The following is a 21,993-nucleotide window of genomic DNA, read 5'->3' as shown; positions in this document are numbered from 1 at the left end:
CTCTCTCTCTCTCTCTCTCTCTCTCTCTCTCTCTCTCTCTCTCTCTCTCTCTCTCTCTCTCTCTCTCTCTCTCTCTCTCTCTCTCTCTCTCTCTCTCTCTCTCTCTCTCTCTCTCTCTCTCTCTCTCTCTCTCTCTCTCTCTCTCTCTCTCTCTCTCTCTCTCTCTCTCTCTCTCTCTCTCTCTCTCTCTCTCTCTCTCTCTCTCTCTCTCTCTCTCTCTCTCTCTCTCTCTCTCTCTCTCTCACGCCCCGAAGTCATCAGTATTGCCTACCCTTTGCGCAACCAGCCGAGGCATTGCTCCTCTGCCCAAATGTCTAGGCGCAGGGTAGGTTTCTGTCTGAGTGATAAGAAACGGAGACAAATTAATCTGGTTGCTTTTGCTGAGCTTTGTGCGTAAGTTTAAACTTTGAATTTATGATATTGCAAACATAATACTACTGTAGGCTAAAATGGAGCTTCTCCTGCAGCCTTACTCATATCCTCGGTGTAACTGTCATAAATTGTCACCTAACATTTTCACTCAACATTGAATCCCCGCTGGTCAGGAGCCACAGTGTTGAGGTGGTTGAGGTAAGTCAATTTCCATTACATTGCATTATGTTCTCAGGTTTGTGATGGAAGATGTGTGAATAGTGTCATTATAAGGTTGTAAAAATACAATCAGTAGGCATGTGAGTAATACATTGATAATTGCTTTATAGTGTAGCTGGGTAACAAGTTATGCCAGTTGAACAATTTCTGGTTTTGTTTGTATGTTAATTTGTGTCACATAGACACACACATTCACACATAAAATAAAGTGTATTGGTTTGTCTAAGTTCCTTCTGTCATTCCTTTGTTTGTCTAAGTTCCTTCTGTCATTCCTTTGTTTCTCTAAGTTCCTTCTGTCATTCCTTTGTTTGTCTAAGTTCCTTCTGTCATTCCTTTGTTTGCACTTTTATTACTCCAACTATGTCTCCAATTCCCATCATCATCTCTCTCACCCTACCCCCCTTCTCTCTCACCCTACCCCCCCCTCTCTCTCTCTCTCTCTCTCTCTCTCTCTCTCTCTCTCTCTCGCTCTCACTCTCTCGCTCTCACTCTCTCTCTCTCTCTCTCACCCTACCCCCCCCTCTCTCTCTCTCTCACTCTCGCTCTGCTCTCACTCTCTCGCTCTCACTCTCGCTCTGCTCTCACTCTCTCGCTCTCACTCTCTCTCTCGCTCTCACCCTACCCTCCCCCTTTCTCTCTCTCTCTCTCTCTCTCTCTCTCTCTCTCTCTCTCTCTCTCTCTCTCTCTCTCTCACCCTACCCCCCCCCTCTCTCTCTCTCTCTCACCCTACCCCCCCCCCCTCTCTCTCTCTCTCGCTCTCTAACACACTCACTTACTCCTCCTTCTCTCCCTGTCTGTCTCTGTCTCTGTCTTGTCAGTTTCAGATGTCTGACATGCCAGTCGTTTCTGTCACTGCCACCTGCAGTCACCTGCTTGGAGGTCCTCTCAAACAGAGGGGAACAATAGCTTTTGCCTCACAAGTGCATGTCATAGTATTACATTTGAATGTCTACACATCAAGTTGTGCCTGAGGCAGAGGATATTTCATTCACACTTCCTTTTCTCTTCGGATACAGATAGATCTCAGTCAGCCATTGGAGTCTCAAGGACCTTTTGCGGTCATTGTACACAAGCTCTCTGATGTCATTGTCAAGGCCGAGTATGACAGCCAATCGCAACAGCTCCTTGACAACTTCCAGGTATGGTAAAATGGCACATTTAATTAGATACAACAGTGATATCAACATCATATTTTATCATACTAAAGTATATGTTTTTGTTTTAGGGTTATGTGTCCACCCATCCCCATACTGTTCTCCTGGACCCCCTTCCAGCAATGAGCCAGCTACTGGATCGCTTTGCCTCCTATCGGATTATGAGCCAGCTCCAGAACTCCCTGAGAGGTACAGTACAGTGGCCTCACTGTCCTTCCTCTAGACATCTACCAAGCCAAGCGCTCTCTCTCCTTATGCTCTTCCTGATCCCGCCCCCATGTAGACTGGCGAATCAGCAGCCCTCCCTACCTGGAGATCAGCACCAGTGACCTGTCAGTCATCCAGCAGGACGTGGAGAGCAAGGGTCTCAGCTTCCCTCTGAGTCAGTGAGGGACTGTCTACACCCAAACACATAAACATACACCTAATTCATCTTATTGTATACAGAGGCTTCACACCAGGCAATGGTGATTCAGTTTTTGGTTTCAACTCCTTTTATCTAATTCATAAGACATTTACGGCCGATTCCCCGGATACAGATTCAGCCTAGTCTTGGAATAAGAAACATGTTCAATGAAGATTGTCCATTGAAAGTGATTTTTAGTCTAGGACTAGGCTTAACCTGTGACTGGGAAACTGTCCCATAAGATCGCGTGTTGTATTGTGTCTCCTCACACCTCACTATTCCTCTTCCTCTTAGTCTGTAAAACCAGGGTGGCTCATGGATCCTGTTCCCATGACGTAAGAGACTGCCTGTCTTTCTATTGAGTCTTTTTGCATATTTTCCCATACATTCCATATATTAAAAAAAACAGTTCTGCCTTTTTGTGTGGCTCAGTGTGTTGCTGCTTTGTTGACACTGTGATCTCTCTCTATAGACATGTATTGGTGTTTAGTGGCCCATGGCTCTCCCTCTAGTTCTTCAGACTTTAGTGTCCCTGTTCTCTCTCCATACCATAGATGTCTCTGATCTTCAGTATGGCTGGTCTGTCAGAGGCCCACCCTCCCTGTGTGCTGCAGAGCTTCGTCAACCACGGTGCCGTGCTGCACAAGGTGTTTGTGGTGGGAGAGGACCACTTCACTGTGGAGAGGCCCTCGCTGAAGAACTTCCCCCCTGGACCCTATGGTTAGTGTGGACACACCCTCACCTCTTTCTCCCTCTTCTTCTCCCTCTCTCGATCTTTCTCATTCTCATGCTTATACTGTTTTTAATCATCTGTTGCAATAAAACTTCTTCCTAATGTCTATGGTGTGTTTTGTGACTCCAGAGAGGAAGACCATCTTCTTCAACAGCCACGAGGTGTCCAAGCCAGAGTCCTGCTCCCACCTCACTGCAGTTAGTACGACCTCCACTCTGACAATCAACTCTGTTCAATTTGATTCACTGGCACTGATTCCTGTACAATTGAATTCCATCTCCTTTACCCTGTTCTACTTGACCCACTGTGTGCAACAGGTCTTGTACTGTCCAGGGCCCGTAGTCATAATGTGTCTCAAAGTAGTAGTGCTGAGCAAAGATCTTTCATTTAATTAAGATCACATAGACAGGGGGACCTGATCCTAGATCAGCACTCCTACTCTGATACACTTTGTGAATAGGGACCCTGAACAGATGAACTGATCATCTGTCCTGTGGTGTTGTGTCTCAGCTGGATGAGGAGGTGTCGAGGTTGCCTCCCCCCAGTGGTGAGGCCATGGTGGCCCTAGTAAGAGAGCTGAGAGCAGAGCTGGGCATGGCTCTGTTCGGGGTGGACGTCATCGTCAACATCAACACACACACCCTCACTATCATCGACATTAACATCTTCCCAGGTTACTGGGCCATCCTTCATTTCCATTTGTCATTAACAGACACTCTTATCCAGAACGACTTACAGTCATCAAAGTCACTTTATTCTGCTATATTTGCTTCCATGTTACACTTTCACTTTCACTCTTACTCAATTTCATGTTCTCTTTCTAGCTCTCTCCCTCATCAACCATATCTTTCCGTCCCTCTCTTCCAGGCTATGAGGGAGTGCCTCAGTTCTTCTCCTCCCTCCTCAGTCACATTGAGTCAGTATTGGACCACCAGGAACTGAAAGTCCCCCAGGCAACATGTCCTCCTGCTCCCTCTGCCCCCCAGGCTGACCTCTGAACTCTGACCTGGGTTCACCGTTGACCCTTGACCCTGACCTGGCTCATCTTCTCTGATACATACAGAAAGCCCCTGGAAGTAGGAGACCTAATTGACGACGGTTGCCTTTAAATCAATCTCATAATATGGGTCTGAGTCACCTCTCCTTGCAGACACATACAGTACCAGTCAAAAGTTTGGACACACCTACTCATTCAAGGGTTTTTCTTTCTTTTTTAGTGAAGACATCAAAACTATGAAATAACACAAGGAATCATGTAGTAATCAAAAAAGTGTTTAACAAATCAAAATATATTTGAGATTTGAGATTCTTTAAAGTAGCCACCCTTTGCCTTGATGACAGCTTTGCACGCTCTTGGCATTCTCTCAACCAGCTTCATGTGGTAGTCACCTGGAATGCATTTAAATTAACATTGCCTTGTCAAAAGTACATTTGTGGAATTTCTTTCCATCTTAATGCGTTTGAGCCAATCAGTTGTGTTGTGACAAGGTAGAGGTGGTATACAGAAGATAGCCCTATTTGGTAAAAGACCAAGTCCATATTATGACAAGAACAGCTCAAATAAGCAAAGAGAAAATGACAGTCCATCATTACTTTAAGACATGACGGTCAGTCAATACGGACATTTTCAAGAACTTTGAAAGTTTCTTCAAGTGCAGTCGCAAAAACCATCAAGCGCTGTGATGAAACTGGCTCTCAACAGGACCGCCACAGAAAAGTAAGACCCAGAGTTACCTCTGCTGCAGAGGATAAGTTCATCAGAGTTACCAGCCTCAGAAATTGCAGCCCAAATAAATTCTTCACAGAGTTCAAGTAACAGACACATCTCAACATCAACTGTTCAGAGGACACTGCGTGAATCAGGCTTTCATGGTCGATTTGCTGCAAAGAAACCAATTCTAAAGAACACCAATAAGAAGAAGAGACTTGCTTGGGCCAAGAAACACGAGCAATGGACATTAGACTGCTGTAAATCTGTCTTTTGGTCTGGTGAGTCCAAATTTGAGATTTTTGGTTCTAACCGCTGTGTCTTTGTGAGACGCAGAGTAGGTGAACGGATGATCTCCGCATGTGTGGTTCCCGCCGTGAAGCATAGAGAAGGAGGTGTGATGGTGCTTTACTTATTTAGAATTCAAGGCACACTTAACCAGCATGACTACCACACCATTCTGCAGCGATACACCATCCCATCTGGTTTACGCTTAGTGGGACTATCATTTATTTTTCAACAAGACAATGACCCAACACACACCTCCAGGCTGTGTAAGGGCTATTTGACCAAATAGGGGATTGATGGAGTGCTGCATCAGATGACCTGGCCTCCACAATAATTCGACCTTAACCCATTTGAGATGGTTTGGGATGAGTGAAGGAAAAGCAGCCAACAATTGCTCATTATATGTGGGAACTCATTCATGACTGTTGGAAAAGCATTCCAGGTGAAGCTGGTTGAGAGAATGCCAAGAGTGTGCAAAGCTGTCATCAAGGCAAAGGGTGGCTACTTTGAAGAATCTAAAATATAACACTTTTTTGGTTACTACATGATTCCATATGTGTTATTTCATAGTTTTGATGTCTTCACTATTATTATACAATGTAGAAAATAGTAAGAATAAAGAAAAACCCTTGAATGAGCAGGTGTGTCCAAACTTTTGACTGGCACCGTAGGTGTCAGAATTTTGTATGAATAGATAAGAGACTGTGATCAGTCAATGAAGACAACCAACCACTACTCTTATAGAAGTAACAATGATTGAAAAATATCATACACTGTGATTTTATTGATTGACATTTAGCATTTAAGACACAGCAGGCACAGATGCAGGACTCTGATTGGGCCAGTACAATTACAAATGTTGACCTCCACTAATTTGTCCTTTACATCCCACTTACAATCCACAACTCTTTTCTGATGAAATACATTTGGTAAATATATTTCTAAATGTTGAAATGGTATACATTCTTGAGTAAATCTCACAACATGTAGTGAGTAGCCTGTTTGATTCCTTACATGGTGTTGATGTGTTTTATATGCGTCCCAACAGTTACCAGTGTTACATAATTAAGCAATAAGGCCAGAGGGGGTGTGGTATATGGCCATTATACCACGGCTAAGGGCTTTTCTTTTGCATGACGCAACCCAAAGTGCCTGGATACAGCCCTTAGTATATTGGCCATACACCACAAACCCCCGAGGTGCCTTATTGCTATTATAAACTGGTTACCAACGTAATTTGAGCAGTAAAAATAAACGTTTTGTCATACCTGTGGTATACAGTCTGATATACCACGGCTGTCAGCCAATCAGCATTCAGGGCTCGAACCACCCAGTTTATAATTGTAAATCAATGTTCGATAGAAAAGGAGTGTTTACATTTAAAAGTCAATTCATGATGCATTTTAATTACATAATAAAGTACATTTACAGAAAATCATCATCATATATTTGGCTTAAATATGTACATTTTTAAAACTTTATAGGTTTGAATAAGTTGTCTTAATATTCCTCTTCTTCTTGTATTGCAGTTATTGTTATTCCTCCACATGTTATTAACCATGCAACTTATATTGATTTAACATGTGGGGGCACTGTTTCCTAATATTTCTTATTCAAACATGGCTGCGTAACAGTGGAGATCCCAAACTATGCAAATAGGATGACGGTGAACATCAATATCTTACCAACTTAAAAAAAAGTTTTATAACTGTCATTGTTTATTAGGACCACATACTAGAGATGTCTTAGTGATGTCACTCCCCTCTCTAGACTTCCTTGGCTGGTTAAGATAGGAGTGCAAAGTTGGGAGAAGAGCTGGGGTGCCACTCAGGCCATAGAAATATAATTACTAGAACGGACATTCCCATTCATTCTATTTCTATGACTCTTGACCACCTTGGTGACTCGAACTGCAAAAATAAAAAACTAAACTTCAGGATTAATCATGCTCATCTTATTATTGAACATTATGTTATGACACACTGTACATCAATACAAAAGAGGTTTCCGTGGTCACACGCCATCTCTTTCTGAGGGAAGATCTCAATTGTCCTCATCTCCTTCTCAAATCCCATGGGATGAGAAAGACAGACACTCTCCCCTCTGACCTTCTCCTCCAATGGGTTTTGAGAAGGAAGTGAGGAGAGAGTACGCGAGGAGTATGCAATGTAGATTGTCCCTGAGTGTCACCCCAGTTCTTAATTAACAGTCTGATATTAACAGTGCATTAGCCAGATAGCACAATCCTCACATTTTGTTGATATACACATGGAAATCAATCACAGAAATCAATATGTCAATATTATAAATAACAGTGTAAGTTAATTGTAATAACAGTAATAACAGTGTAAGTTAATTGCTTACATTAACAGTCTCAATGACCATAACAAATCTCACACATAGATTTTTAATTATTGCACAAAATATATATATACGAGACATACCGTAAAGGAGATGTCTTTCCCACTTAAAGACCTTGTATCATGAGATGTAGACTAACGATAGCTTTACATGAGCAAGGTTGTACATCTTGCCTACTAAACAATCTTTGATAATGGCAGCACACAGAAAGACACATCTAAAGAGCTTGTAATCTCTGAATGCAGGGATGGGGAGAAGTGTACTTGTATGTTTGTACTAAAATGCAACTACTTACAGAAGTACATCCCATCAAAAGCATTATGATTATACCATGTTACTAAGTGTGTGTGTGTGTGTGTGTGTGTGTGTGTGTGTGTGTAATTTAGAACTTAACGACTCCTGTGAAGCTCCCGAAGCTCTGCAGCCACTTTTCGCAGCTCTGCCTCAATCTCCAGAAGCTCCTGTAGGCACACAGAACAGATCAGACAGTGTGTTAAGTGCACACACACACACACACACACACACACACACACACACACACACACACACACACACACACACACACACACACACACACACACACACACACACACACACACACACACACACACACACACACACACAGAGAGAGAGACATAGTCAATTAGCAATTACAGTATCAGCTTTACAAGCTCAGCCGTGCTAAATCCTGTTGACTCTCGCCCACTTACTTCTCCTTCATCCTGCTCAACATCCTCCTTTTTGTCCTCATCCTCCTCTTCCTCTTCCCAATCCTCATTGTTTTCAACCTCATCTGCCTCATCTGCTTCTTCATCATCGTCATCGTCCCTGTTCCTCTCCTTTTCAAACTGACGGGTCGACTCATCACTCGCTTTCTCCATCACTCTCTTCTGCTGAGGATCCTTAATCTCCTCACTCTCTCCCGCTTTCACCTTCTCCAATTCCTTGCGAATCTCTCCCTCCTTCTCGCTCTCTTTGTCCACTTTCGCCTCATCCCCGGCAGTTTCCCTTTTCTCCTCCTCTTTTCTCTCCTCCTCCTCCTCTTGCACACGTTTCATCTTTTTGAGGAGCTCCGCTAGTTCCTCCTGTTTTTCCTCCCTCTCTTTTTCCTTCTCCACGTTCTTCTTGCTGTCCTGTTCCTCCAGCAGCTCCTTGAGCTCCCGTTCCACCTTCTCTTTCTCCACCAGCAGCTCCACCTCGTTGTTGTTCCTCTCCTTGCTGCGTTTCCTCTCTTCAATCTCAAGAATTTTTAGCCGCTCTCTCTCTCCCTTTTTCTGCTCCTCCTCCTCATCCTTCTTCCTCTCCTCCTCTGCTTCTGACCCACTCTGGAGCTCTTTCTCCTTCACCGACTCGTACCTTTTCTTCTTCAGCTCCTTGAGCAGCTCCTCAAGCTCCCTGTCCTCTTTTTCCTCCTCTCCTATCTTCCTTAGCTCCTTTGAGAAGAGCTCCTCCAGCTCTTTCGCGTTCTCTTCCTCATCCCCCCTTTTCTCCTCCAGTCTGGGCTCTTCTCTCATCTCCTCATTCGTTATGTCCTTCATCTCCACCTTCTCCTCCTCTACCCCTTCTGCCTTCATCTCTTTCTCTCTCAGTTCTTCTTTCTCAGTCTCCTTCTGGTCATCATTCTGCTCCTCCTCCTCCCTCCTCTCTCTGTCCCTCTCTCCCTCAGCCTGGTTCTCCTCATTTCGCTCTTTCTCCCTCCCATAGTCTCTCTCTCTTTCCCTCTCTGTAAGAGTGGAAGTGGTTAGTTACTGTACAATTTAAAGCATATTACAGCAAGTTCAACAAAACATGTTTAGGAAGATTTTTATCTTGATTTCCATGTGATTTCCATGTATAATTACCTGACTCTGAAACCAACATAGCATAGCAAAGATATTGCAACAATTAGACTGTTTCTCTCAATTAGTCAGTACGATTTGATATTCCATATTACTGTGATGATGACACCATTGGCAGGGCTACTTCCAGAGATGGAAGTAGCCCAGAAGGGCTGGTCCATTTGAAGCCCAATGGGCCTTTCTAATTTGGGGGTTTTGCGGCAAATTATAATTCAAGGAAAAAAATGACAGGTGTGTTAGAAATACCCAGACTAATTTCTGATCCCAGTCTGTCCCTGGGTACTTCAGTAGTAAAGTATTAGCTAATAACTGTAGTCAGACTGACCCTCCTGGGCCAGCTCCTGCAGCTCCCTCAGGAGACCCTGGTGCCTGTGGACAGCATCATCTGCACAACAGAACACAACACTGGTTGCTCAACACTGACCATGCCCATCTTATCAGACTAGACATAATCATACCTATCTGCCTCAGTGACAGGTGTTGCTGAAATAATGAACAGCATTATAGTCAAATGTAGCAAGATGAAATAAAGGGTATTCCTCACGTACAGTAATCAGTGTCATGATTCCATTGTCATGATAAACTAAATCTCGCATTACAATTACATAGTGAATAAGTGCACTGTGTGGTCTAGTGCATTTGTGCAGCTGAAGGAGATTATGTCAGATAAGAGATAAGATAGGAGTTGTCACCAGTTTTCTGTTTGTCACAGCCAGGATGTGGCACACCGCCGTTACTATTCAGGGAGTCCTGAATACAGTCAGCAACCTGAGGGCACACACACACACACACACACACACACACACACACACACACACACACACACACACACACACACACACACACACACACACACACACACACACACACACACACACACACACACACACACACACACACACACACACACACACACACACACACACACACACACACACACACAATTAGCAATTACGGTGTCAATATCAATTACACACAATATGTTAGCAGTGTTATAATACACTCAAAATAAACATCATAGAGATAACACAAATGCTTTGTCTCTGACCTTTCCAACCTGTAGAGAGGAGGATAGAGGGAGGCATCCCACTAGAGAGAGAGAGAGTAGAGAGGGGGATACAAATGTAGTCTTTCCAAATAATTGTATATTGTGTCTGCTGAATGTTAGTTTTTTTCTCTTGCTTTGTTTGCTCTTTTACATATTGTGTCTATCTCTGATAAGCTACCCAGGAAAGGGCTGACATTAGCCCATATTAATATATGTAGCCTTAGAAATAAGGTTCATGAGGTCTCCCAAGGGGCGCAGCGGTCTAAGGCACTGCATCGCAGTGCTTGAGGCGTCACTACAGATCCGGGTTAAATTCTGTGTCTCAGCTAGCCGCGACTGGGAAACCCATGAGGCGGCGCACAATTGGACCAGCGTTGTCTGGGTTAGGGGAGGGTTTGGCCGGCCGGGATGTCCTTGTCTCATCGTGCTCTGTGGCGGGCCGTGCGCATGCCCACTGACACGGTTGCCAACTGTTCTGCCTGCGGTTATGGAACCCCTACCTGTCCCAGACCTGCTGTTTTCAACTCTTAATGATCGGCTATGAAAAGCCAACTGACATTTATTCCTGATTATTATTTGACCATGCTTGTCATTTATGAACATTTTGAACATCTTGGCCATGTTCTGTTATAATCTCCACCCGGCACAGCCAGAAGAGGACTGGCCACCGCTCATAGCCTGGTTCCTCTCTAGGTTTCTTCCTAGGTTTTGGCCTTTCTAGGGAGTTTTTCCTAGCCACCGTGCTTCTACACCTGCATTGCTTGCTGTTTGGGGTTTTAGGCTGGGTTTCTGTACAGCACTTCGAGATATTAGCTGATGTACGAAGGGCTATATAAAATAAACTTGATTTGATTTGATTTGTACGGTGTTTCCTCCGACACATTGGTGCGGCTGGCTTCCGTGTTAAGTGAGCAGTGTGTCAAGAAGCAGTGCGGCTTGGCAGGGTTGTGTTTCGGAGGATGCATGGCTCTCGACCTTCGCCTCTCCCGCGTCAATACAGGAGTTGCAGCGATGGGACAAGACTATAACTACCAGTTGGGGAGAAAATGGGGTAAAAAGTTATAAAAAATGTATAATTAAAAATAAATAAGGTTCATGAAATCAATAACTTGCTAACATCAGATAACATCATACATTAGCCATTTCTGAGACTCAATAAAATAATTCCTTTGATGAAACAGCAGTAACAACATAAAGATATAACATCTATAGAAGAGACAGGAATGCTTATGGGGGAGGTGTTGCTGTATATATTCAGATCCATATCCCTGCAATTCACCAGGTTCACCTTCATCTAAAGCTTATTATTTTGGGGTGTTGCTATAGGCCACCAAGTGCTAACAGTCAGTATCTAAATAATGTGTGTGAAATGCTTGATAGTGTATGTGATGTAAACAGAGATCTACTTTCTTGGGGACCTGAATATTGACTGGTTTTCATCAAGCTGTCCTCTCAAGAGGAAACTTCTCACTGTAACCAGTGCCTGTAATCTGGTTCAGGTTATTAATCAACCTACCAGGGTGTTTACAAACACTACATGAACAAGATCATCCACATGTATCGATCACATTTTTACTAATACTGTAGAACTTTGTTCTAAAGCTGTATCTGTACCCATTGGATAAAGTGATCACAATACAGTGGCTATATCCAGGAAAGCCAAAGTTCCAAAAAGCTGGGCCTGAAATACTGTTTAAGTGATCATACAAAAGATTTTGCTGTGACTCTTATGTGGATGATGTTCAAAATATTTGTTGGTCTGATGGGATTAATAAGGAGCATCCAGGTGCTGCACTTGATGAATTTATGAAATTGCTTCTTCCAATTATTGATAAACCTGTTAAGAAACTGACTGTTAGAACTGTTAAGGCTCCATGGATTGATGAGGAATTGAAAAACTGTATGGTTGAAAGAGTTGGGGGAAAAAGGAGTGGATAATAAGTCGGGCTTCACATCTGACTGGCTGAAACCATTTGATGTTGCCAATTATTTTCTTGTAATGATTAGTTAATTGGCAAAGTGGGCCAACTTAGGCAGGAAATGCTAACAGCGAACTGTGAGCCATCGTATTGATTCATGAGTGGCCGAGACAGAGATGCATGTGGACAACAGTGGATGCATCAATTCAAGCTACAAGTGTAGGCCTAATAACAATCACAGAATTTCATTACACTATATGTAGGTGTTTTGTAACAGTCTCTTTCCATTCATCAAACTGCAGGTGCACAGTGCACTGCTGGGGTTTGGATGCTGAATGTGCGCGGGTAGTCTACAGGAGTGCCTTTGTTAAGTGATTGTTCAACAATCAGATGAAAAAATCATGACTGGTTGATTTTATGCCACATTAAAATGCATAGGCGACGTGTCCATAAGGCTAGCGGAAGCTTTCCCTAAAGTAAATTGAACTAAATAGCCAAAATTATATATCCTTATCAGCAATGCACAATTAAATAAAAATCATTCAAAATAGGCTACTAATCCAGAAAACATGATTTGGCCACAGAGGATCATTGGATTGTTTTAAATCACATAGCCCACAGTCCGAAGGTCCTGCAATATGGGCAGTGCGCCCTGCAAATATCAAATAGATGATTGTTGAGTTGCGACTGTCAGTGAAAAGCAGAGAGACCCAGACAGGCATATCGCAATATTGAAAAATACTTTCGCGGAAAAACTGTTTGGAAAGCAAATGGCTACCGCTGTAAAGAGATGAGAATGAAAAGACTCCAATCTGTGTTTTAGTGCCACTTTTGTTCGTTTTTGGAGAAGAATTTCCTCTTCCAGGTTAGATGGACATCATATTGTATTTGTGTCTCCCCTTTTCGTAGGCCGATTATATGGATCAGACAACATCGTTTTTATTGATCTGTTTGTCAGTGTCAGCAGAGTAGGCGGCCCTGTAATTTTTGTAGTATAAAAAAAGGCATGCGCGCACTTGGGTGTCCCGTACCGTAAGAAATTTTATCTTCTTTGACCCCTGGTGGCCCGTAATAAATTGGTCCTGAACATCTCTAAAACAAAGAGCATCGTATTTGGTACAAATCATTCCCTAAATTCTAGACCTGTCACGACTTCCGCCGAAGTCGGTCCCTCTCCTTGTTCGGGCAATGTTCGGCGGTCGAAGTCACTGACCTTCTAGCCATCATTTGATCTTCCGGCGCCGAAAAGAGATGGCTGCCTCGCTTCGTGTTCCTTGGAAAATATGCAGTATTTTGTTTTTTTACGTGTTATTTCTTACATCGGTACCCCGGGTAATCTTAGGTTTCATTACATACAGTCGGGAGGAACTACTGAACATACGATTAACGTCAACTCATCATCGTTCCTACCAGGAATATGACTTTCCCGAAACGGATCCAGTGTTTTGCCTTCCACACAATACAATGGATCTGATCCCAGCCGGCGACCCTGTGCGACGCCGAAAAAGGGGAAAACGTGGCGGTCTCGTGGTCAGGCTTCGGAGACGGGCACATCGCGCTCCACTCCCTAGCATACTACTCGCCAATGTCCAGTCTCTTGACAATAAGGTTGATGAAATCCGAGCACGGGTAGCATTCCAGAGAGACATCAGGGATTGCAACGTGCTCTGCTTCACGGAAACATGGCTAACTCAAGGGACGCTAACGGAGTCGGTGCAGCCAGCTGGTTTCTTCATGCATCGCGCCGACAGAAACAAACATCTTTCCGGTAAGAAGAGGGGCGGGGGGGTATGCCTTATGATTAACGAGAAGTGGTGTGATCATCATAACAACACACAAGAACTCAAGTCGTTCTGTTCACCTGATCTAGAACTCCTCACAATCAAATGTCGACCGCATTATCTACCAAGGGAATTCTCGTCAATCATAATCACAGCCGTATACATTCCCCCCCAAGCAGACACATCGATGGCCCTGAACGAACTTTATCTGACTCTTTGTAAACTGGAAACCACACACCCTGAGGCTGCATTCATCGTAGCTGGGGATTTTAACAAGGCTAATCTAAAAACAAAACTCCCTAAATTCTATCAGCATATCGATTGTGCTACCAGGGCTGGAAAAACACTAGACCATTGTTATACTAATTTCCGCGACGCTTATAAGGCCCTCCCCCGCCCCCCTTTCGGAAAAGCTGACCACGACTCCATTTTGTTGATTCCAGCCTACAAACAAAAACTCAAACAACAAGCTCCCGCGCTCAGGTCTGTTCAACGCTGGTCCGACCAATCTGAATCCACGCTTCAAGACTGCTTCGATCACGCGGATTGGAATATGTTCCGCATCGCGTCCAACAACAATATTGACGAATATGCTGATTCGGTGAGCGAGTTCATTAGGAAGTGCATTGACGATGTCGTACCCACAGCAACGATAAAAACATTCCCAAACCAGAAACCGTGGATTGACGGCAGCATTCGCGTGAAACTGAAAGCGCGAACCACTGCTTTTAACCAGGGCAAGGTGACCGGAAGCATGACCGAATACAAACAGTGTAGCTATTCTCTCCGCAAGGCAATCAAACAGGCTAAGTCTCAGTACAGAGACAAAATCGAGTCGAAATTCAACAGCTCAGACACAAGAGGTATGTGGCAGGGTCTACAGTCAATCACGGATTACAAAAAGAAAACCAGCCCCGTCGAGGACCAGGATGTCTTGCTCCCAGACAGGCTAAACAACTTTTTTGCCCGCTTTGAGGACAATACAGTGCCACTGACACGGCCCCCTACCAAAACCTGCGGGCTCTCCTTCACTGCAGCCGAGGTGAGTAAAACATTTAAACGTGTTAACCCTCGCAAGGCTGCAGGCCCAGACGGCATTCCCAGCCGCGTCCTCAGAGCATGCGCAGACCAGCTGGCTGGTGTGTTTACGGACATATTCAATCAATCCTTATCCCAGTCTGCTGTTCCCACATGCTTCAAGAGGGCCACCATTGTTCCTGTTCCCAAGAAAGCTAAGGTAACTGAGCTAAACGACTACCGCCCCGTAGCACTCACTTCCGTCATCATGAAGTGCTTTGAGAGACTAGTCAAGGACCATATCACCTCCACCCTACCGGACACCCTAGACCCACTCCAATTTGCTTACCGACCCAATAGGTCCACAGACGACGCAATCGCAACCACACTGCACACTGCCCTAACCCATCTGGACAAGAGGAATACCCATGTGAGAATGCTGTTCATCGATTACAGCTCAGCATTTAACACCATAGTACCCTCCAAACTCGTCATCAAGCTCGAGACCCTGGGTCTCGACCCCGCCCTGTGCAACTGGGTCCTGGACTTCCTGACGGGCCGCCCCCAGGTGGTGAGGGTAGGTAACAACATCTCCACCCCGCTGATCCTCAACACTGGGGCCCCACAAGGGTGCGTTCTGAGCCCTCTCCTGTACTCCCTGTTCACCCACGACTGCGTGGCCATGCACGCCTCCAACTCAATCATCAAGTTTGCGGATGACACTACAGTGGTAGGCTTGATCACCAACAACGACGAGACGGCCTACAGGGAGGAGGTGAGGGCCCTCGGAGTGTGGTGTCAGGAAAATAACCTCATACTCAACGTCAACAAAACAAAGGAGATGATTGTGGACTTCAGGAAACAGCAGAGGGAGCACCCCCCTATCCACATCGACGGGTCAGTAGTGGAGAAGGTGGAAAGTTTTAAGTTCCTCGGTGTACACATCACGGACAAACTGAACTGGTCCACCCACACAGACAGCGTTGTGAAGAAGGCGCAGCAGCGCCTCTTCAACCTCAGGAGGCTGAAGAAATTCGGCTTGTCACCAAAAGCACTCACAAACTTCTACAGATGCACAATCGAGAGCATCCTGTCGGGCTGTATCACCGCCTGGTACGGCAACTGCTCCGCCCACAACCGTAAGGCTCTCCAGAGGGTAGTGAGGTCTGCAGAACGCATCACCAGGGGCAAACTACCTGCCCTCCAGGACACCTACACCACCCGATGTCACAGGAAGGCCATAAAGATCATCAAGGACAACAACCACCCAAGCCACTGCCTGTTCACCCCGCTATCATCCAGAAGGCGAGGTCAGTACAGGTGCATCAAAGCAGGGACCGAGAGACTGAAAAACAGCTTCTATCTCAAGGCCATCAGACTGTTAAACAGCCACCACTAACATTTAGCGGCCGCTGCCAACATACTGACCCAACTCCAGCCACTTTAAAAATGGGAATTGATGGAAATTATGTAAAAATGTACCACTAGCCACTTTAAGCAATGCCACTTAATACAATGTTTACATACCCTACATTACCCATCTCATATGTATATATACTGTACTCTATATCATCTACTGCATCTTGCCATCTTTATGCAATACATGTACCACTAGCCACTTTAAACTATGCCACTTATGTTTACATACCCTACAGTACTCATCTCATATGTATATACCGTACTCTATACCATCTACTGCATCTGCCATGCCGTTCTGTACCACCACTCATTCATATATCTTTATGTACATATTCTTTATCCCTTTACACTTGTGTGTGTGTAAGGTAGTAGTGTGGAATTGTTAGGTTAGATTACTGTTGGTTATTACTGCATTGTCGGAACTAGAAGCACAAGCATTTCGCTACACTCGCATTAACATCTGCTAACCATGTGTATGTGACTAATAAAATTTGATTTGATTTGATTTGATCCATTTTTCGTTTTCCATTGGTTTTGTCTTGTCTTCCTTCACACCTGGTTCCTGTCCCATCAATTACATGTTGTGTATTTAACCCTCTGTTTCCCCTCATGTCCTTGTCGGAGATTGTTTGATTGTATGTTATGTGCAAGTTATGTTCTGGTGTGCGGTGGGTTTTGTACCCACTTTTATTATTTTGTATATTTTGGTTTTCGGAGTTTTGTGAGCACTTATTAAACAACTCGAACTTATACCAAGTTCGTTCTCCTGCGCCTGACTTCCCTGCCACCAACACGCACCCATTACAAGACCTCAGCTGAATCTGGTAATAAATGGTGTGGCTTTTGAACAAGTTGAGGAGACTACATTACTTGGTGTTATCTTAGATTGTAAACGATCATGGTAAAAACATATAGATTAAATGGTTGTAAAGATGAGAGATCTGTCCGTAATAAAGAAATGTGCTGCTTTTTTGACACCACACCCACAAAGCAAGTCCTGCAGGCTCTAGTTTTATCTTATCTTGATTATTGTCCAGTCATATGGTCGAGTGCTGCAAAGAAAAACCTTGTTAAGCTGCAGCTGGTCCAGAACAAAGCGGCACGTTTTGCTCTTCATTGTAATGAGGGCTGATATAAATACTATGCATGCCAGTCTCTCTTGGCTAAGAGTTGAGGAAAGACTGACTGCATCACTTCTTGTTTTTATAAGAAACATTCATGTGTTGGAAATTCCAAATTGTTTGCATAGTCAACTTACACACAGCACTGACACACACACTTACCCCACCAGACATGCCACCAGGGGTCTTTTCACTGTCCCCAGGTCCAGAACAATTTCAAGAAAACAGTATTATACACTGCTCAAAAAAATAAAGGGAACACTTAAACAAATGTGCAAATGGAATAGACAAAAGGTGGAAATTATAGGCAATTAGCAAGACACCCCCAATAAAGGAGTGATTCTGCAGGTGGTGACCACAGACCACTTCTCAGTTCCTATGCTTCCTGGCTGATGTTTTGGTCACTTTTGAATGCTGGCGGTGCTCTCACTCTAGTGGTAGCATGAGACGGAGTCTACAACCCACACAAGTGGCTCAGGTAGTGCAGCTCATCCAGGATGGCACATCAATGCGAGCTGTGGCAAGAAGGTTTGCTGTGTCTGTCAGCGTAGTGTCCAGAGCATGGAGGCGCTACCAGGAGACAGGCCAGTACATCAGGAGACGTGGAGGAGGCCGTAGGAGGGCAAAAACCCAGCAGCAGGACCACTACCTCCGCCTTTGTGCAAGGAGGAGCACTGCCAGAGCCCTGCAAAATGACCTCCAGCAGGCCACAAATGTGCATGTGTCAGCATATGGTCTCACAAGGGCTCTGAGGATCTCATCTCGGTACCTAATGGCAGTCAGGCTACCTCTGGCGAGCACATGGAGGCCTGTGCGGCCCCACAAAGAAATGCCACCCCACACCAGACTGACCCACCGCCAAACCGGTCATGCTGGAGGATGTTGCAGGCAGCAGAACGTTCTCCACGGCGTCTCCAGACTCTGTCACGTCTGTCACATGTGCTCATGTGCTCAGTGTGAACCTGCTTTCATCTGTGAATTCGCCACAGGGCGCCAGTGGCGAATTTGCCAATCTTGTTGTTCTCTGGCAAATGACAAACGTCCTGCACGGTGTTGGGCTGTAAGCACAACCCCCACCTGTGGACGTCGGGCCCTCATACCACCCTCACGGAGTCTGTTTCTGACCGTTTGAGCAGACACATGCACATTTGTGGCCTGCTGGAGGTCATTTTGCAGGGCTCTGGCAGTGCTCCTCCTCTTCCTCCTTGCACAAAGACAGAGGTAGCAGTCCTGCTGCTGGGTTGTTGCCCTCCTACGGCCTCCTCCACATCTCCTGATGTACTGGCCTGTCTCCTGGTAGCGCCTCCATGCTCTGGACACTACGCTGACAGACACAGCAAACCTTCTTGCCATAGCTCGCATTGATGTGCCATCCTGGATGAGCTGCACTACCTGAGCCACTTGTGTGGGTTGTAGACTCCGTCTCATGCTACCACTAGAGTGAGAGCACCGCCAGCATTCAAAAGTGACCAAAACATCAGCCAGGAAGCATAGGAACTGAGAAGTGGTCTGTGGTCACCACCTGCAGAATCACTCCTTTATTGGGGGTGTCTTGCTAATTGCCTATAATTTCCACCTTTTGTCTATTCCATTTGCACAACAGCATGTGAAATTTATTGTCAATCAGTGTTGCTTCCTAAGTGGACAGTTTGATTTCACAGAAGTGTGATTGACTTGGAGTTACATTGTGTTGTTTAAGTGTTCCCTTTATTTTTTTGAGCAGTGTATATTATCTATGCATAGTCACTTTATCCCTACCTACATGTACATATTAACTCAATTACCTCGACTAACCTGTACCACCGCACATTGACTTGGTACCGGTACCCCCTGTATGTAGCCTCGTTAAAGTTATTTTATTGTTGCTCTTTTATTTTTTTATTTTAGTTTATTTTGTAAATAATTTTCTTAACTCTTATTTTTCTTAACTGCATTGTTGGTTAAGGGCTTGTAAGTAAGCATTTCACGGTAAGGTCTACCTGTTGTATTCGGCGCATGTGACAAAAAACATTTGATTTGATTAGATTTTTATTATACAGAGCCATGAGTGCATGGAGCTCCCTTCCATCTCATATAGCGCAAGTGGACAGCAAACCTGGTTTCAACTAACAATTAAAGCAACACCTCCCGGCACAATGCCTCTCCCCCATGTGACCTACTTGTTGTGTGTATGTACTGACATGTATGTGTAACTAATAGATGCACACACACACACACTACATGCTCATGTTTTTAAATGTATGTAAATTGTAAAGTATTGTAATGTCTGTGATGTCTTTTTCGTTAAGTGTCGAACCCCAGTAAGATGAACTGTCGCCATTGGCGTCGGCTAATGGGGATCCTAATAAATCAAATCAAAAACACATACATAGTGAGGTGATTGAACACTGCCAGGAAAGAAAAGGAAAGTAATTGAATTGTTCGGCCTAAAAGTAGCAGGGTCTATTTTTAAGGCCAAGACAGCCACATGCCAAGCAACTAACAGGACAGGATCTTATAATCCTCCCTCAACAAGGAAGTGGAAATGTCCATGTTATTAGTTTACAGCTTCACATGGCATCCAATTAATTTTACACAAGCGCTAAACGACTCTGAGTCATATCCCCTGACATAAGTCATTACGGTTATTGATAATGGAGGTCAATGGTAGGTCTTAATTCAAAGGCACGTGCGAACAACAGGGGCTGTAGGTTGCGTGGGAGAGTGAGCGTGTTATGCTTCCTCCTAAACTGGGACACAGGTCCTTTAAAGCTGCAATCCCATGTTGATTGGCTTGGCAGACCTCCCTTCACCTTCTTTATTCACAAGGCAATTGGCAAGGAGACTGGAATCTGTCTGTATGTTCACACACACATGCACATTGGTGATTGTAACGCCTCTAAACATTTCACGATACACAGACCATTACCCTTAAGCTCAGTTATATTTTTACACAACACTGTTATATAATAGATGTATAGCCTACCCTCCCTTTCTCACAACATTACATCGGTACATATTTACTCCCAAAACACTCCCTGAAAGGCCCTGACACCGATACAAAACTGCTCACATCAAACCATGGTGACGGGGTCAATGTTTGCATATTCAAACAAGACATGGTTGTAACACCGCGCGCATTATTAATAGGTTTAACAGTTACAGGAGCGTACGTGCCCTGCTTTCATCACGTCTTGCACGACAACATAATTTCCTTTTAGGTTGGGTGATGTAGAAATACCCGTAATTTATGATGTAATTCTTACATAAGGCTATTTCCAATACACATGTATTCAATAACAATCAATATGTAGTCACAATACCAGGGGAAAATGTATAGCTAACGGACAGATTTTGTGACGGACTGGATAAGGTGCGCTCTAAACAAATTATGTAACAAGTCTATCTTGATCCTAAATCTTAAAAGCTAAGATATATTCTATCAATTGACCTTTTTGTACTTTTCTCCTCTTGGTTTAATTCCAATATCCCCTCCGTTTTATTTATAGGCTATATTATAAAAAATGGAAACATCCTCCAAATAACATAAACATTCCGCTTAACTGCAATCAATAGCCTACAATCACACGTTTTGGCTAATGTCCCAAGCAAAGCTATAACTAAAAAGGCTGTTAGAACAGCCAGGCTATGGATTCGGCTAACGTAAGCGTTATCTAACACTGGATACGCTCATACATTGATGGATCAGCAGCCTCACAAATGAAACCCTGATTTTACTTACCTCCACTTAAGGTCCAAAACAACGCCGTGAAAATAAAAACTCCCATAGGATCTGAATATAGAGGCCTTACAGAGAAGGAAATAACCTTGAAATAATAATACCGCGACCTTATTCTCAAGTCGAGCGAGCAAGGACCCGCTAAAGAGCTGATAGGCGCGTATGCTTGGCTCGAAGGGCCAGGTAATGCAGGAGAACAGGTCGGGAGAATGATGCCCCGTCAACGCGTAACAACTAACGCGGAGATAACGAGAGGATTGCTCGCTCCAAGCTGAGTTGACCACATCTGACCGGAGGTAACGCCAATTCCCTGCTGTTCAATCTCATGCCTCAGCAGCAGGTTTGTATTAAAACACATAACCCGCCATGCTGTAGGCATGCATGCTTTATGTAAAGTGGGGGAACGGAGATTACATTTTTTTATTTGACAAGTAGTGTACATTTCCATGATGTGTTATTATAGGAGTGTCTAGCACAATTAATTACACATTTAGAGTTGATGACAAGTAATGCCCAGTCTAATGGGCACAGCATTTTGTCCACATCTTTGCCTGTGTTTTCTGGCTATTGGATGGGGCACATTATACATCTGGGCTTCATTACCAATTCTATTCTAATCCATTTCCCAGCATTAATGATAGGAACACAGTCATTACAGCTCTGTTTGGTGCCTCTTCACCTAGTAATTCCAATGTGCTAGTACTTCGAGGCAGTGGGCGTGAAGGACCCTGTGATCTCACTCCTGAACGATTAGCCTCTGACAGAGCAATCTGTTCAGCCACAGGCTCAGCACTGCACCTATGTGGGGCATAAACAGCGGCCCAATGAATGAAACCACCACATCTGAAAAACTTATTTGCCGTATGTTATGTTTATATGTTGTTTCTGAGT

At 44.3% G+C, this 21,993-nt stretch overlaps 2 protein-coding genes across 2 annotated transcripts; one reads left to right on the top strand and one right to left on the bottom strand.

The window, feature by feature from the left end:
• The first annotated feature begins 281 nt into the window (after positions 1-281).
• On the top strand, positions 282-6,319 carry LOC139547858 (inositol-tetrakisphosphate 1-kinase-like). The gene is made up of 10 exons (XM_071356997.1): positions 282-393; positions 546-570; positions 1,608-1,730; positions 1,817-1,934; positions 2,029-2,127; positions 2,446-2,486; positions 2,706-2,871; positions 3,014-3,081; positions 3,395-3,557; positions 3,752-6,319. The coding sequence occupies exons 1-10, from the start codon at positions 311-313 to the stop codon at positions 3,880-3,882; spliced, it is 1,017 nt and encodes a 338-aa protein (XP_071213098.1). The 5' UTR covers positions 282-310; the 3' UTR covers positions 3,883-6,319.
• LOC139547857 (golgin subfamily A member 6-like protein 22) lies at positions 5,645-21,493 on the bottom strand. The gene is made up of 7 exons (XM_071356995.1): positions 21,106-21,493; positions 10,128-10,168; positions 9,772-9,847; positions 9,405-9,464; positions 7,952-8,964; positions 7,636-7,702; positions 5,645-6,790 (listed from the first exon to the last, which is right to left on the bottom strand). Exons 1-7 carry the CDS (start codon positions 21,149-21,151, stop codon positions 6,708-6,710), a joined length of 1,386 nt encoding a protein of 461 aa, XP_071213096.1. The 5' UTR covers positions 21,152-21,493; the 3' UTR covers positions 5,645-6,707.
• Between the last annotated feature and the right edge of the window lie 500 nt (positions 21,494-21,993).

The sequence above is a fragment of the Salvelinus alpinus genome, chromosome 21 (genome assembly GCF_045679555.1).
Source record: "Salvelinus alpinus chromosome 21, SLU_Salpinus.1, whole genome shotgun sequence".
NCBI lineage: Eukaryota > Metazoa > Chordata > Actinopteri > Salmoniformes > Salmonidae > Salvelinus > Salvelinus alpinus.
This window is presented reverse-complemented; position numbering and strand designations above follow the sequence as displayed.

Coding starts and splice junctions, on each gene's coding strand:
- LOC139547858 (XM_071356997.1), top strand. CDS start 311: ATGTCTAGGCGCAGGGTAGGTTTCTGTCTGAGTGATAAGAAACGGAGA. Junction 1,731..1,816: donor AGCTCCTTGACAACTTCCAG/GTATGGTAAAAT, acceptor TTTTTGTTTTAG/GGTTATGTGTCCACCCATCC. Junction 2,872..3,013: donor CTTCCCCCCTGGACCCTATG/GTTAGTGTGGAC, acceptor TTGTGACTCCAG/AGAGGAAGACCATCTTCTTC.
- LOC139547857 (XM_071356995.1), bottom strand. CDS start 21,151: ATGGGAGTTTTTATTTTCACGGCGTTGTTTTGGACCTTAAGTGGAG. Junction 9,848..10,127: donor CCTCTCTACAGGTTGGAAAG/GTCAGAGACAAA, acceptor GTGTGCCCTCAG/GTTGCTGACTGTATTCAGGA. Junction 6,791..7,635: donor TCGGGAGCTTCACAGGAGTC/GTTAAGTTCTAA, acceptor TTATTTTTGCAG/TTCGAGTCACCAAGGTGGTC.